Here is a 17,093-nt window from a genome sequence, read left to right on the forward strand (position 1 = left end):
GCCAGCCTTTCTAATACCTCCTCTATCAATTTTTAGCCAATCCAGTGTCTCAACTACCTATTGCACCACGACTTCGGCAGCATCTTCTTCCTTGGTAAAGACAAATACATTAATATAAATACATTATAGAGCATTCTGAGGAAGTGATCAAGCGTTATTCGGTCACAGCTATAAAACTATTCTCGTCTCACACAATACAAACAGAACAAAGTTTGAATTTAAAAGAAACAAGTTTCTTTTTAATAAAACACAACACCTTGTTAATAGGTGCCATAGGCACTGGGCCATTAAAACATATTTACCACCAGTATGCTTGTTACATTTATGCATTCAGAAAGCAAGATGCCGAAGTGAAAATGGCACTGGCAGCTACATTAGAAAAAAAAAGGACCTTCGATGGCTGAAAATCTCATTGAACAGTTAAGTTTCAGTAAACTAAAAATGTCAGTATAAGCCAAGTTCTTAGAGACTATTTTGTTATGTGTAAACACAAAACTACCCACAACATAAAGAATGAGGCAGAAAAACGATAAAATTTAAGTGAACTATCTTCGTCTATTTGCATCGATTGTCATGGTCCTCTCAATGATTGTAATGTCTGGAGTCTGATCAAACCTTTAAGAGGGAATAGGCGTGTCTGAATACGTGTGTAGGATTTATATATTGTGTTTACACTAAATACAGTTTACACAAGAACCAACTGAAGGGTTAATTTCTTTGCACATGTTCATAGAATAATGTGTATTTTGAATTTGATGTCAGCATCAAGAACTACGAGGTTAGGTATAGCATTGACAGAATGGAACACAAACCATTTCTCTGTGCAAGAATCTAATGTAGAAGTAGTTGTTTGATTTAAAAAAATTGGATAGATCACATAGTTGAAAGCTGCAATAAGTCAATAACCCTATATATTAGTTCTGCAATTAAATACTCCTCAGATGCACTGTTACATTAAGCAGAAATAGTGAAAATAGAAAGCCAAGGGAGGAAAGGGAAAAAAAAAATGTATAAAAATGCAAAGGGCAACTACAATTTGCAAGACTGCACGCTCTTCAAGAATCAGATTCATGACGTATCAAATTGCAGGGCAACAGGACACAGTTCCTAAATCAGATCAAATGCTACTAAATGCATGTAAGTTAGAGACAACGTTTTCTTTCTTCTTAAAGAACACTGCTAGTTACGAGATTTTGGAATATAAAAAAAGTAAGGCGACTCCAAGGGTGAACGCCCACTTTCTTTTAACAAGTTGATAAAGTTTTGCCAATAGAGCATCTGATTACTTAAAAACATGCTTCAGAACCAGCTGGAATTATATTATGGCCTGTGCAAGCTCCAAATGTTGAGAGACTACCAACACAAAGTAGTCTCTCATCTTTCCTTCAGCATGCTCAGGCAGTCAAAATAGGACCTGATTCCCAAGCTATCCCCGGCAATTCGTGATGCTGGACGGCAAACTGTTTTTGCATCAAATTGGATGAAGCTGCATAATAAAACACTTACACTGCTCCAGTGACTAGACACATAATCAGACTTTACAATCATTTCACGTCAAGAGGAAATGCTTCTTTACACTTGGAAACTCAACTGAAGCGATTTTCTACATGGCAGACAATTAATTAAATACCCTTACTAGAAACTAATATTAATTATTGATTTCTTTTTGGCTTAAAACACAGGTTTCATTAAGGGCCATTACTGCAGTTCTTCAATTTTGTCTTCCAATGTTGTTCGATTGGCTCCAGAAAACTCAAACACCTAAGGAAACAAGAGAAATTCTATTAAAATTAAACAACTAAAAACATGCATTATTAAAAATAAACTTCAACAAGGTTTAAAGCTGAAGTCTTTCAGGGCAGCTAAGGACATTCAGCAAAGCAACATTTATTATCAAAGGGTGACAAAACATTGCAGAGGAAGTCTTGAAATTTTAGATAAAAGTAGAATCAAACCTCAACCATCATTGGCATGTTATGTTCAGCTGACTAAGCCTACAGCATTTCATAGTGAAGGACAAAGCCTCCCTTTCTCCTTATTGTTAAAACCACAGTCCAGAGAGAATGCAAGTTCAAATTTCCCACTTCCAGTAAACCAAGCTGGAATCAATTAATTGCTACAACTTTTCATTTTTGAAATTGGTGGTGAGCAGAGAATTTAAATATTGGATCCCAAAACCACAATTATACATGATATCCATAGTGCCCTCTATAGCGGGATGAAACCATGAGACTTCCGCACACACTGCTACATATGCCAATCGAGGACAGTGGTGAGACAAAAAAAAAACACCGAAGTAATTCTTGGTGGTTTCCCACATTTAAAATTTGGAATTAATGGACACAATAACTTGTATTTATAACCGCACCTTTAACGTAGTAAAATGCCCAAAGGTGCTTCAGAGCTGAGTTAACAAAATCTGATACCAAGTCACATAAGGAGATATTAAGACAGGGGATCAAAATCTTGGTCAAAGAGATAAGTTTTAAGGAGTTTTAGTTAAAGGAAAAGTAGAAGAGAGGCTTTGGGAGGGAATTCCAGAACCTAGGGCCTAGGCAACTGAAGGCATGGCTACCAATGGTGGAGCAAAAATAAAAAAACATATCAGGATGCGAAAAAGGCCAGAATAGGAAGAGCGCAGAGGATTGTAGGTGTGCTAACATATGTTTAACTTATTTGAGCCCACTCTCATCCATCCATATCTAAACCAGTTAAAGCATAGAGTTAGCATGCAACAAATTAAAAAAATACTCTTAAAATACTGGTCAGTGAGATCAGGTAGGATACTCTGAAAATCACACCCTCCACAAGCTCTCCTCCTCTCTCCTTACCCCGCCTAACACCACGGCTCAGCAAGTCTATCTCGAAAGTAGACTTATGTGGAACATGAACATCCACCAGATGGGCCAAATGCCCTGTTTCTGTGCTAGGGAGGTCAGAGGTTCGAACCTGCTTTGCAGTTGGGAATGCAAATTCCTCAGCCTGCAGTGTAGTTCCTGGGTCAAGAGGCCCTTATAGTAACAAGTAATTCTTTTTAAAAATTGTTGCATGACAAATCTGGCCAGTATAATCCTTATTGGAATGTTGATAGTTGACTGGTTTAGATATGGATGGATAAGAATGGGTTCAAGTAAATTAGACCAGTTTGAAAAGCATTTGAACTCATCCAGATCTGAATGGAAAACAAAAGCAAAATACTGCGGATGCTGGAAACCTGAAACAAAGACTGAAAATGCTGGAAATACTCGGTAGGTCGGGCAGCATCTGTGCCTAGAGAAAACAGAGTGAAATTTCAGGTCGTGACCTTTCGTGAGAAGTCTGTTTTTCTCTCCACAGATACCGACCTGTTGAGTATTGCCAACATTTTCTATTTTTGTTTCAGGTCTGAATGGAACTGCTCTGAACATTCTCAGGCACCAAAGAAACCTCACAGAGACACTTGATCCGGTTAAGAAAAAGGAAACTATTGGTAATTTTTTTTCCATAAAAAGGTGATTATTTTTGACAAAAAGTACTCTTCTGGACTTTCTTCCTCCTTTAATACTGCCTTTGAGGCAAAATTAAGGAAGTATTTCAGGCTTTAATAGGTGTACAACCATGGAATACAATCTCATTATTTTCAGTCATAAGTTAGCTGTTCCTTATACATTTCTTTCAGTAATAAAGTGCATATCAACAACCAAGTTGAACAGATCATATTCCAGGCTAAATTAGCAGAGAGCTGAATTTTATGCCATCCCAAAGAGTGGGAAGGTGGCGAGGGAATGGGGGGTAAAATGGAGCGAGAGGCTCCGGGAGACCTTCCTGACCCATTCTCGCCTCCGCCGCCACTTTACGCAGAGCAGCGGCGGCAAAAATGGCCCGCCTGCCTCAGGCCAGTCAAGGCCCTTAAGTGGCTACTTAAGGAACCATCGCTCGCCTCCACGCGGATTTTCTGCATGGCAAGCAGGCATCCAAGACCTGAGAGAAGCCTCCTGACAAACGCAGGCGGCTCTCGAACGTCTGGGGAGGGGGGGTGGCGGACAACCCAACTACCCCCAACATGCCCCCCCCTTCCCCCCCAATTGACTACCCTTGTCTCACCGGGGCCTGACCAATTACCCCTGGTGAGGCAACCAAAATTTACCTTTGCTCCAGGCTCCCCGACATCAGCTTTTTCGAGCTGGGCTGTAGTCCCAGCAGTGGCCATCACTCCTGGTGGCGCTGCTGGGACTATGAGCTGCCAGCCTGCTGATTGGCCGGCAGCTCCGTTAAGCGGGACTTCCTACCTCAAGCTGGTGGAAGTCCCGCCTCATACCAATTAAAGCCCAGCGACCCGCAAATACCACAGGCGAGGTGGAAGCAGGTTCACCGCCGACTTTTCAGTCGGTAGCCGGTTCCCATCCACCAAGGGTAAAATTCCAGCCAGAGTCTATAATTTCCCCCAGTCCCACCCCTAGGTGTCAGGAAATAATTCCAAATCAAAGGTGGGCTCCCAGCAGGAATCCAATGGCTGGAAATCAGGGAATTGGAGTTGTGCTGCAACAGAACCAGAAGGGGCACGGGAGACCTTAAAAGGGGCTGAAGTGCCCTGAAGAAACGAAAGCGTATCGGCTTATTTGGCAGAGACCAAGGTCTACAAAAGGTGAGCTAATGGGGAGCCTTTTAGAGGAAGTGAGATCTTTCATTGACAAAATCTGGGGACCTTCCCACTATCACCCATGCCTACCATTTTTTTCACCAGGTAGAGACACAAGAAATGGCAGTAAAGCAAATGGGAGAGAAAAGGACTATTTTCCAGCTCCCCCCATCAGTGTTAGTATGCAGGGGGAATGGAAACAGAGCTCAGGTGATAGGCAGGAGGAGGCCTTGCCAGTTAATTTCCCCCTTTTTTCTTGTTGCGATGGAATGCAAAGAAAACCTAGCCCACGTTCTCCCAGGAGATGGACACACACAAAATGCAAGCAATCTCAGTAGTTATCCTTTTACTAATATAACTCAAACAGCAAAATGTTCATGAGAAAGGGCTACTTAGACCCCCACGTCACACTGCAATCATTTAATTTAACTCTCTTACCCTCTTACGATTCTTGTAGAACTGGAATGTTGGCATGCAATTTATTCCACAGGATTCAGCAATATCCTAAAGATGAGAAACTACAAGTTAGTTCAACAGAGCACAATACCACTTGTTGCCAATGTCAGTTAAATTTTTTTCAATAAACAATATTAATAGGTATGATGCAGTATACATAATGACCACATCGATGCCCTTGTGTATTGAGGACTAAGGTGTGATCTAATTCACGTTAAGATAATGCAGGAAATTTTTTTTAAAATTCATTCATGGAATGTGGGCATCACTGGCCAGGCCAGCATTTATTGCCCATCCCCCATTGCCCTTGAGAAGGTAGTGGTGAGCTGCCTTCTTGAACCGCTGCAGTCCATGTGGGATAGGTACACCCACAGTGCTGTTAGGAAGGGAGTTCCAGGATTTTGACCCAGCAACAGTGAAGGAACGGCAATATAGTTCCAAGTCAGGATGGCGTGTGACTTGGAGAGGAACTTGCAGGTGGTGACGTTCCCATACATCTGCTGCTCTTGTCCTTCGAGGGGTAGAGGTCGTGGGTTTGGAAGTTGCTGTCTAAGGAGCCTTGGTGCGTTGCTTCAGTGCATCTTGTAGATGGTACACACTGCTGCCACTGTGCGTCGGCGGTGGAGGAAGTGAATGGCACACCATCCACAAACAAACAATCAAGCGGGCTGCTTTGTCCTGGATGTCGAGCTTCTTGAGTGTTGTTGGAGCTGCACCCATCCAAGCAAGTGGAGAGTATTCCATCACACTCCTGACTTGTGCCTTGTAGATGGTGGACAGGCATTGGGGAGTCAGGAGGCGAGTTACTCGCCGCAGGATTCCTAGCCTCTGACCTGCTCTTGTCACCACAGTATTTATACGGTTACTCCATTTCAGTTTCTGGTCAATGGTAGCTCCTAGGATGTTGATAGTGGGGGAATTCAGCGATCATAATGCCGTTGAATGTCAAGGGGAGATGGTTAGATTCTCTCTTGTTGGAGATGGTCATTGCCTGGCACTTTTGTGGCGCGAATGTTACTTGCCATTTATCAGCCCAAGCCTGGATATTGTCCAGGTCTTGCTGCATTTCTACACGGACTGCTTCAGTATTTGAGGAGTCACGAATGGTGCTGAACATTGTGCAATCATCAGCGAACATTCCCACTTCTAACCTTATGATTGAAGGAATGTCATTAATGAAGCAGCTGAAGATGGTTGGGCCGAGGAAACTACCCTGAGGAACTCCTGCAGTGATGTCCTGGAGCTCAGATGATTGACCTCGAACAACCACAGCCATCTTCCTTTGCGCTAGGTATGACTCCAACCAGCAAAGTTTTTCTCCCCGATTCCCACTGACCTCAGTTTTGTAAGGGGTCCTTCATGCCAAACTCAGTCAAATGCTACCTTGATGTCAAGGGCAGTCACTTTCACCTCTCCTCGAGTTCAGCTCTTTTGTCCATGTTTGAACCGAGGCTGTAATGAGGTCAGGTGCTGAGTGGCCCTGTCGGAACCCAAACTGGGTATCACTGAGCAGGTTATTGCTAAGCAAGTACTGCTTGATGGCACTGTTGATGACACCTTCCATTAATTTGCTGATGATGGAGAGTAGACTGATGGGATGGTAATTGGCCAGGTTGGACTTGTCCTGCTTTTTGTTTACAGGACATACCTGGGCAATTTTCCACATTGCCGGGTAAATGCCAGTGTTGTAGCTGTACTGAAACAGCTTGACTAGGGGTGCGGCAAGTGCTGGAGCACAGGTCTTCAGTACTATTGCTGGAATATTGTCAGGATCCATAGCCTTTGCAGTAACCAGTGCCTTCAGTCGTTTCTTGATATCACGCAGAGTGAATTGAATTCGCTGAAGTCTGGCATCTGTAATGCTGGGGATTTCAGGAGGAGGCCGAGATGGATCATCAACTCGGCACTTCTGGCTGAAGATTGTTGCAAATGCTTCAGCCTTATCTTTCGCACTGGTGTGTTGGGCTCCCCCATCATTGAGGATGGGCATATTTGTGCAGCCACCTCCTCCAGTTAATTGTTTAATTGTCCACCACCATTCACGGCTGGATGTGGCAGGACTGCAGAGCTTAGATCTGATCCGTTGGTTATGGGATTGTTTAGCTCTGTCTATTGCATGCTGCTTATGCAGTTTGGCATGCAAGTAGTCCTGGGTTGTAGCTTCACCAGGTTGACACCTCATTTTGAGGTATGCCTAGTGCTGTTCCTGGCATGCCCTCCTGCACTCTTCATTAAACCTGGGTTGGTCTCCTGGCTTGATGGTAATAGTAGAGTGGGGGACATGCCGGGCCATGAGGTTACAGATTGTGGCTGAGTACAATTCTGTGGCTGCTGATGGCCCACAGCGCCTCATGGATGCCCAGTTTTGCATTGCTAGATCTGTTCGAAATCTATCCCATTTAGAACGGCAATAGTGCCACACAACACGATGGAGGGTATCCTCAATGTGAAGGTGGGATTTCGTCTCCACAAGGACTGTGCGGCGGTCACTCCTACCAATACAGTCATGGACAGAAGTATCTGCGGCAGGCAGATTGGTGTGGACAAGGTCAAGTATGTTTTTCCCCTCGTGTTGGTTCCCCCACCACCTGCCGCAGACCCAGTCTAGCAGCTATGTCCTTTAGTACTCTGAAGCTCGGTCAGTAGTGGTGCTACAGAGCCACTCTTGGTGATCGACATTGAAGTCCCCCACCCAGAGTACATTTTGTGCCCTTGCCACCCTCAATGCTTCCTCCAAGTGGTGTTCAACATGGAGGAGTACTGACTCATCAGCTGAAGGAGGGCGGTAGGTGGTAATCAGCAGGAGGTTACCTTGCCCATGTTTGACCTAATGTCATGAAACTTCATGGGGTCTGTAGTCGATGTTGAGGACTCCCAGGGCAACTCCCTCCCTACTGTAGACCACTGTCCCGCCACCTCTGTCGGTGGGAAAGGACATACCCTGGGATAGTGATTGTAGTGTCTTGGACATTGTCTGTAAGGTATGATTCCATGAGTATGACTATGTCAGGCTGTTGCTTGACTAATCTGTGGGACAGCTCTCCCAACTTTGGCACAAGCCCCCCAGATGTTAGTAAGGAGGACTTTGCAGGGTCGACAGGGCTGGGTTTGCTGTTGTCGTTTCCGGTGCCTAGGTCGATGCTGGGTGGTCCGTCCGGTTTCATTCCTTTTTATTGACTTCGTAGCGGTTAGGTACAACTGTGTGGCTTGCTAGGCCATTTCAGAGGGCATGCAAGAGTTAACCACATTGCTGTGGGTCTGGAGTCACATGTTGGCCAGACCAGGTAAGGACAGCAGATTTCCTTCCCCAAAAGACATTAGTGAACCAGATGGGTTTTTACAACAATCGACAATGGTTTCATGGCCATCATTAGACTAGCTTTTAATTCCAGATTTATTAATTGAATTCAAATTCCAGCTTCTGCTGTGGTGGGATTCGAACCCATGTCCCCAGATCAATACCCTGGGTCTCTGGGTTACTAGTCCAGTGATAATACCACTATGCCACCACCTCCCCTTGATAGGAGAGAGAATGCGAGAGCACAAAACTATTTCCTCTGGTGAGGGGAAAGTCCAGAATAAGGGGGCATAATCTTAAAATTAGAGCTAGGTCATTCAGGGGTGACGTCAGGAAACACTGCTTCTTCACACAAAGGGTAATGGAAATCTGGAATTCTTTACCCCCTCCCCCCCAAAAGAAAAGCTGTTGAGGTTGGGGGTCAACTGAAAATTTCAAAATTAAGATTGATCGATTTTTGTTAGGCAAGGCTATTAAGGTTTGTGGAACCACGACAGATTAGATGAAGTTAAGTTACAAATCAGCCATGATCTAAATGAATGGTGGAATCAGCTCAAGGGTAAATGGCCTTGTCCTGCTCCTAGGTTCTTATCTAGTTTTCTAAAGTTGTACTGAGTTTCAGTCTACCAGATCGCATGTTAATGGGGAGCTTGCTAACATCATGAATGACAAAGGATTTTTGTGTTAAATACATCATAGAATACTACAGCACAGAAAGAGGTCATTCTGCCCATCGTGCCTGTGCCAGCTCCACAAAAAAGCTGTCCAATTAGTTCCACTCCCCTGCTCTTTCCCCTTCGTCCTGCAAATGTTTTCCCTTCAAGTATATATCCTATTCCTTTTTAAAAGCTATTACTGAATCTGCTTCTGGCAGTGCATTCCAGATTGTAACTCGCTGCATAATTTTCTTTTTACCCTTCATGTCATATCTGGTTCTTTTGCCAGTTACCTTAAATATGTGCCCTTCAGTTACTGACCCTTCTGCCATTTGAAAGTTTCTCCTTGCTTACTCTATCAAAATCCTTCATGATTTTGAACACCTCAAATCAAATTTCCTTTGCTCTGCTCTAAAGAGAACGGGCTGAATTTTACTGGCCCTCGACGCCACGGATCGTGGCACGGGGGCCGGTAAAACTCTGCAGGGAGAGGCCCGCCTCGACCCGCGATGTCGAGAAGTAAAGGCCTGCTCGACAGAACAACATCTGACCCAAGCCCAACCAGAGTCCTTCCATTTTTTCCCACGCCCAACCATCAGTTAACTGTTTTTCACTTTCTTGCTGATCTGCAAAAGCTTAAAATAACTGTAACAAAACCACCTTTCTAGTCCAAAAATTAAATTAACAGTGGAACCACTTACCTGTGATAGAACGTGTCCGACCGTGCCCGAGCCCGAATGCCGGACCCGCAAGTGCAACCCGACCCAGACACATGTCGTCCGGTCCCGTCGGGTTTGGGTCGGGTAGCAGGCCTTTAATCGAGAAGGGCCCGTCGCAAATTACTGGTGGCAGTGGGGGGGGGGGGGGGGGGGAGGAGGGGAACATTAGTGCGGCCTCACCCGCCACAAGGCAGCTGCACCCCAATTACAATATGTTAAACGGTACTGACTTCTACAGATGATTATGCAGCCCGCTGCCTCTCCATTGACACTTCCCGATTTTTCGCCGAACAGGCAGCCGTCACGTGCCGTCCACAATTTGAAAATCTGGTGGGTCCACAGAGGCAGAAGGTTTTGTGGCAGAAGGTTTTGTGGCAGAAGGCAAGTTCCTTTTGAGAGATCTCACTCTGCATTCTTAAAGGGGGAAAGGGGGAGGGGAATTACAGGGCTCCCACTTTGCATACTGGAAGGTGGTGGGGGGGGGGGTGGTGGATACACAGGGGTCTCAGTCTGCATTCTTAAAGGGAGAAGGGAGGGGGAGGAGACACAGGGGCCCCACTCTGCCCTCTTAAAGGGAAGGGATCTGGGATTACTGGAGGGAAAGCTCTGCTGGCACGAAGGGAGGTACTGTGTACCGTCCCTCCATTAACCGTGTACGCTCTGTGTTTATTCTTGTTTGTGAAGGAGCAATGGCACACTAGGCACCCTGTATGTGGGGAGGGTGCCAGAAAGGGCAGGAGAATTAAGGTTTTATGGATGGTGGGGGCAATCGATTCAGCTGGTAGGATCTTGATGTGGTCATGCTGTGCCACTCAGTGTTGGCCTAGATGGGCAATGCAATAGCATGCCATATAGTTGATCCAGGAAAGCGACTGATGTACCCATCAACACCAGTCCCTGCCCTGTTGTGAACCTTCAAATACATGAAGGGTTCAACTTTTATTTATCACATGGAAATAGGTATGGCTCAACCTATATTGTGTGATCCTCTGCTCATGAGAATCCATATGCGCCAGAGACAGGTCACACAGTCAGCAGTGCCCTGCACCGGAGGGCCAACGAGTACGTCCGCTTCAGGACAGACTCTCACAGCAGGTGCGATCCACGTAGAGGCCCCCGGTCATGAGCAGCAGCCCCCAAAGGGGAGCATCTACAGGCTCCACATGACATGCCATCGGATGTCAGAGCACCAGTGTCAGAGGCGACTGCGCATGTAGAGAGGGTGGTGACATGTCTCTGTGCCCTGCTCAAAGATGACCTGCAGTCCATGGGCTTTGGTGGACATCCTATGCCTTTGGTCCTCGTAGTGGCAGTGGTACTCAAGCTTGATCCCTATGCAGCTTTGCAGGGGCCCAGAGACCTTTGTGGGGTCACACAGTCAGCAGTACACCACTGCATCAGGCAGGTGAGCAATGCCCTGCACCAGAGGGCCAGCGAGTATGTCCGCTTCAGGACGGACTCTCACAGCCAGGCCCAGAAGGCCATTGGTTCTGGCACCATTGCCAGAGAACCATAGGTTGTAATGTTCATAGACTGCACTCATGTGGCCATCAGGCCTACTGCCAGGCTACCACCTGCAGACATCACCATTACAGAAATCCTCTCAATTTAGGTGAAGCTGGTATGTGATCACCGCAGATGCTTCATGCAAATCTGTGACCGCTTCTCAGGCAGCTGTCATGACACCAGGGACTGCGTCAATCCCAGCTGCCACTGCTGCTCACTGAACTGGCTCAGATGGAGGGGGTGGCTTCTTGGAGATAAGGGCTATCCCTTGCAGACATAGCTCCCGACACCAGTGAGAAACCCCACCACTGTTGAAGAAAAGAGATACAACGCCAGCCACTGAACTACAAGAGCCACCAGTGAGCAAATGATCGGCATGCTGAAAGAGCGCTTCCAATGCCTGGATGGATAGGGTGATGCCCTGTACTACAGGCCAAAAAGGCCAGCTCCTTTGTTTGCTGCACTGCACAACGACGCACCCAATAGGGGCCAGGCCTGGCATGATAAGGAGAGACGTCAACAGGATTCCTCTTTGGACTATGAGGACACCGGACCTACAACATGAAAGACGCATGGGAGGGCAGATGGTACCCAGGCTCTGCACGCAGGGCTAGCAGTGAGCTAGGGATGTACAGCAGTGACTTATCAGACAAAGGCTGTCTGCTCCAAAGGAACTGGCACGAGTTCTGCAAGCCACACATCACCCTCGCTCACCTGCTGTGCACCAGTCCACATATGCAGCATCCCTGTGTAAACCATTAGAGGCAGCAGCTGACTGAGCCAATGTCCATGTCACTGCATCCGTGGAGACGCTCATGAGTAATGGTGGCATGGCAATGATGTTATTGCATACGCTGGCTCTCCTGAAGGGCCAACGATGCAAAGAGATGTGACATTGGCACTACATGCTGGAACACATCATTCACACAGAGAAAAGGACACACATGTTGGTGAGGAACATTTAGTGAAAGACGTATTTAACATTGCTGTGACACCTGTGCATTTCTATTTGTGTCAGTGTGTTCTCTGTAAACCTCTAATACCTTTTGGTATTAGAGAACACACTGAAACAAATACCTTTTATGGTATATTTAAGTCTCACGTCCTGGAATGTGCAAAATTAAGATTATTCACCCAGGTGCGGCACGCCTACAAGAAGGAATGTTACACTTGAGTGCAAGAGGAGGATTGCAACTTCACAGGACACTGGGACACATCAGGGTAAGTATGTGGCAGCAAAGTGGAAAGTGTTGGGGTAACTCAGCAGGTCAGGCAACATCTGTGGACAGAGAAGCAGAGTTAATTTTCAGGTCTGTGAACTTGGACAAGTTAACTCTGCTTCTCTCTCCACAGATGCTGCCTGACCTGCTGGATTTCTGTAGCACTTTGCTTTGTTGCAAGATTGACAGCAGCCCCACTCTTCAGCAGTCAGGTCTAAGACCTTGACAACCTTCCTAAAGTGTAGTGCCAGGAATTGGGGCCTAACCAGTATTTTGTAAAGGTTGTTCTTGTGTACACACATCATAACAGATTACTAGAGTTGCGCAATAAATGTTTTTATATACTGATCTACATTCAAATAAACAAATATCAAGTCTGGTGGGTTCCAACTTACTGCGGCATCATCCACATCTACTTCACAGAAAATTATTCCTGGATTTTTCTCTGCCAATTCCTGTCGAGATACAAGAACATTTTTCATCAGTCAACCAGTACTGAAACTTGCTCCTTTTCTGCTTTGCTGGGTATCCACAAAACATTAATATAGTACAAAACCCATCAAGAGAAATAAAACCAATAAGGACACAAGAAAAGTAAGGGATGGGAAAAGGCTCAAAAGCAACCTTCTAAATGAAAGCAAAATACTGCGTATGCTGGAAATCTGAAATAAAAACAAGAAATGCTGGAAATACTCAGCAGGTCTGGCAGCATCTGTGGAGAGAGAAGCAGAGTTAATGTTTCAGGTCAGTGACCCTTCTTCAGAACTTCTAAATGAGATTGACAGATTTTTGTTAAGGGTAGTAAAGGTTACAAAAGCAAGGCGGGTAAGGTGGAGTTAAGATACAGATCAGTCATGTTTCAAATGAATGGCAGAACAGGCTCCTGGCTCCTAGTGACCCAATTCTCCTATTATATCAGTTTCATTTTTAACATCCTTAATACTTTTTGCTTATACTATCTCATTTGGCTAAAAACTTGCCATGCTCAGTGAAGAAATTCTTTTGAACGTACATTTTAAACCTATTTACCAATATTCTATATTATGGTCTAATATTCCTGCCTTAAGTTGAATATTTCAGGAGTACATCACCAAATTCATTTAGTATTTTACTGACTTATTAGAATTTATTTAACCAGTTTCACCTGGTTGTCCCTTGAGGTGTCCGTAGCATAGAAGGCATGATGCCAGACTTAAATTTCATATTCATTTAAAAACTGAGTGAAACGTTGACACTGATACAACCAACTTTCAAAACACCCATTTAGGTAAACAAAAAAAAAGGCTGTGTTTGCTGACAACACAACCATTACGTGGCGCAGTACTGGCACATGCGCAAATGCAGCCTCATCCACCGAAACATCACTGTGTGCACTTGGCTGTGAAGCACTTTGGGATGTTCCAAGGTAGCGAAAGGTGCTACATAAATAAAAATCTCTCTTTATTCCTATTATACAGCTGACCACCCAACTTCTCTCCTCAGCCCCCATCACCAACCCCCCCACCAAAATTAACCGGCACTGTAAGTGGTTCTCTCTCAGATAATCCCCAAACTTTTCAGGTAGCTGCCAGTAATAAAGATGGGGCTGCTCTATTTATCACAAAACAAATTAAACCCAAACCCCCTTAATTGCCATGATCGCCATCTCCATCCCATCCTCAACAGTATCCTGTTCCCTCCTGCCATCGTGCTTCACTTTGCAGCTCCCTCATGGGCCCATCTGTTCACTGCTTGCTCCCCACCTCGCTGCTGCCTTCCCTCAGCCACTCGTTCCCATCCTTGCCACTTCGACTGCTCCCTCCCCCCCCCGGCCTCGCCACACCCCCATTCTCAGCCACTCGCTCCCACGTCAGCCTGTCCCCCTCGGCCACTCACTCCCCGCTTTGCCGATTTGGCGGTTCGTCCCCCACCCTTCTGGGCGGCACGACAGGGAGCATTCGGACGGGGGGGGGGGTCGTGGGTGTGGTGGGCGGGAGCGAGTGGCTGAGGGAAGGTAGTGGGAAATTGAAAGCAGTGATTGAATGATTGGTGGGAGGGAGTGATCGTGGTTATTGAGGGGCGAGGACGTCATTGCATGGCGACCTCAGTACACATGCATGCTGGCAAGATGGCAAATGATCGCAGGCATTGATGACGGCTGCGATCGCTCTGCGCATGATCTGCATTGTCAGGAGTCACTGTGGAAAAAAATCACAACCATCAAAAAAAAAGTGCTTTCAACAATATACAACCCAGAATTGAAGTTATAGAATAAACATAATGAAAAAAAGTTTAATATTGTAATAAAAGTAAAATTCTTGCAATATTTAACTTTCCCCTCCACCAGTACTGTCTGCTCATCTATTGCTTCATTCCTGAATATTGGGTCTGCAAGATGGCTTGAATCACAATCTCACGGATGTCAGTACACCTTAGTTTCAAAGTTCCAGCCAAACTTTAAAATCCTCACATCATGCACTGGTTCTGGATGCCCCTCTAACACATAGCATTTCATCTCTTGCAGTGTGTTCCTCCCACATTCTGGTGCATGAGACCCACCTTCTGCAGCAGAGGCTCAGTGGGTAGCACTACTGCCTCAGAGTCAGAAGTTGTGGGTTCAAGTCCCACTCTGGAGACTTGAACATGGGCTCTACTTACAGCTGACACTCAAGTGCAGTACTGAAGTAGTAGTGTCGGAGATGCTGTCTTTTGGAGGAGACATTAAACCAGTGTCCGGCTGCCTTCTCAGGTGTACTTAAAACAGCCCATGGCATAATTCAAAGTAGTAGTCTGGCTGTTGTCCTGGCCAATATTTATCCCTCAACCCACATCACTAAAAATGGATTATTTGGTCAATCACATTGCTGCTTGTGGGACCTTGCTGTGGTTGCCATGTTTCTTTCATTACAATACTTCAAAAATTACTTAATTGGCTGTGAAGCACTTTGGGATGTTCCAAGGTAGTGAAAGGTGCTATATAAATAAAAATCTCTCTTTATTCCTATTATACAGCTGACCACCCAACTTCTCTCCTCAGCCCCCATCACCAACCCCTCCGCCAAAATTAACCGGCATTGTAAGTGGTTCTCTCTCAGATAATCCCCAAACTCATTTTCCTCCTGTCCAAAAAACACACATCTTTAGCCCCTCTGTCCTTGCAAACAACCACCTCATTACTAATCTCCCTTTCCTCTTCAAAGTCCATGACCATATTGTCACCTTCCAAATACAAGCCTGGAGTGAATGAGGGGAGATGGGAGAGGAATGAGGAAAAGCTGCAGGTTTGGGGCTAGGGCAAAAACAACTGAATGTTCATATCCATAGCTAGTGGGGTGAGGCAGGCTATTTGAATTTTTTTTCACTGAAATACTGAGAACCACTGCAGCTTTGCTGCAAGAAGACAATTAACAAATTTAATCTTTAATTGAAAAAAAAATGAAGGCTTATGGAATCCAAACTAAAATTGTACGTTTGGTTATTGATTGACTAATTTATAGGAAACAGCAGATATCAGAAGGATTGTTAACTTGATACAAATGGAGGGGTACAGGTGCTATGTTAGCACTGTACCAAAATCATTGAAAAGAAAACTTTAAAAAATTATTATTTAGGAACGTTTCATTTTTTTGAAGTGCGCATTTTAAAAGTAAATGTGTTTTTGAAGAAGTTTAAGACTGGCGATGTTAAATTTTTTTTCACATATGGATCTGGGGTGAGATAATCCTTTGTGGGGCTCACCTCAGTTTAAATGCCACTGCTGACCTCAGGCTTATATCCACTGACCACATTCAACTGATGACCCAGGTCTACATAGGTAGCTCTCAATCCCTATGTTGATGGTCACATTTAGGCCCCTGCCCTCAACAGGCTGTGCAGAATCCTCGACGCAGGCAGTGACCTGACCTATTTTTCTTGCTATTCCAAAGGAGTCCCACTGACAGTGGAGCAGGAGTACTGTAGAATGGTTCCAGAATTTTAGGAGCATGATTTTCATGCCTTTTCAGATCTAGAAATCCTAATCCTTCCAGTATTTCCAAGTAGTATTTTCTTGTCTTTCTTTAAATGTCCCCAACATAACTCACTGCAAGCACTGCTTCTTGGATGAGGAGGCAGACGGTGATGTGTTCCTGTCTTCTTCAATCCTGCCCTGTAAACAGGTTTGTTTGGTGAGAATAATGGCGAGATCCACAAGAGGTGTTTTGATTGGGTCTTTTATTGGCATGCCATAAAATACTGGCAAATCCTATGCTACCCAAAGATCTTTGTACTTGCTACTACATGGAGTGGTTGAGGCAAATAGCATGGATGCATTAAAGGGGAAGCTATTGAAGTATGAGAGAAAGGAATAGAAAGACAGGCTGATAGGGTGGAAGGAAGCTTATGCAGAGCATAAACACCAGCATAGACCAGGTGGACCGAATGGTCAGTTTCTGTGCTGTAAATTCCATGCAATACTTCAGGACCAGGTTTCACTGTTAATGCCTAACCTGGTAGATGACTACACAACATTGTGTAAGTAAACCAAGTATGTTTCAATGTAAGAATCCGTTCAGACCTGTATAGGTAAAGAAGTCTCAACACCATTTAAAATCAATCACTCTTTATTGCTTGCAAGCTGAACTCAGTTGATTCTACTGTGCA

The 17,093-nt window shown here is 45.1% G+C and overlaps 1 protein-coding gene across 1 annotated transcript in view; it reads right to left on the minus strand.

Moving 5' to 3' along the window:
• Positions 1–211: 211 nt before the first annotated feature.
• LOC137369430 (thioredoxin-like) overlaps positions 212–17,093 on the minus strand; it is a 47,904-nt gene continuing 31,022 nt past the window's right edge. Inside the window, exons 3-5 of the mRNA XM_068030630.1 lie at positions 12,869–12,928; positions 5,057–5,122; positions 212–1,761 (exon numbers count right to left, since the gene is read on the minus strand). Coding sequence (XP_067886731.1) covers positions 1,699–1,761; positions 5,057–5,122; positions 12,869–12,928 — 189 coding nt within the window. The 3' untranslated portion in view covers positions 212–1,698. The remainder of the gene's footprint in view (positions 1,762–5,056; positions 5,123–12,868; positions 12,929–17,093) is intronic.

The sequence above is a fragment of the Heterodontus francisci genome, chromosome 4 (genome assembly GCF_036365525.1).
Source record: "Heterodontus francisci isolate sHetFra1 chromosome 4, sHetFra1.hap1, whole genome shotgun sequence".
Taxonomy (NCBI): domain Eukaryota; kingdom Metazoa; phylum Chordata; class Chondrichthyes; order Heterodontiformes; family Heterodontidae; genus Heterodontus; species Heterodontus francisci.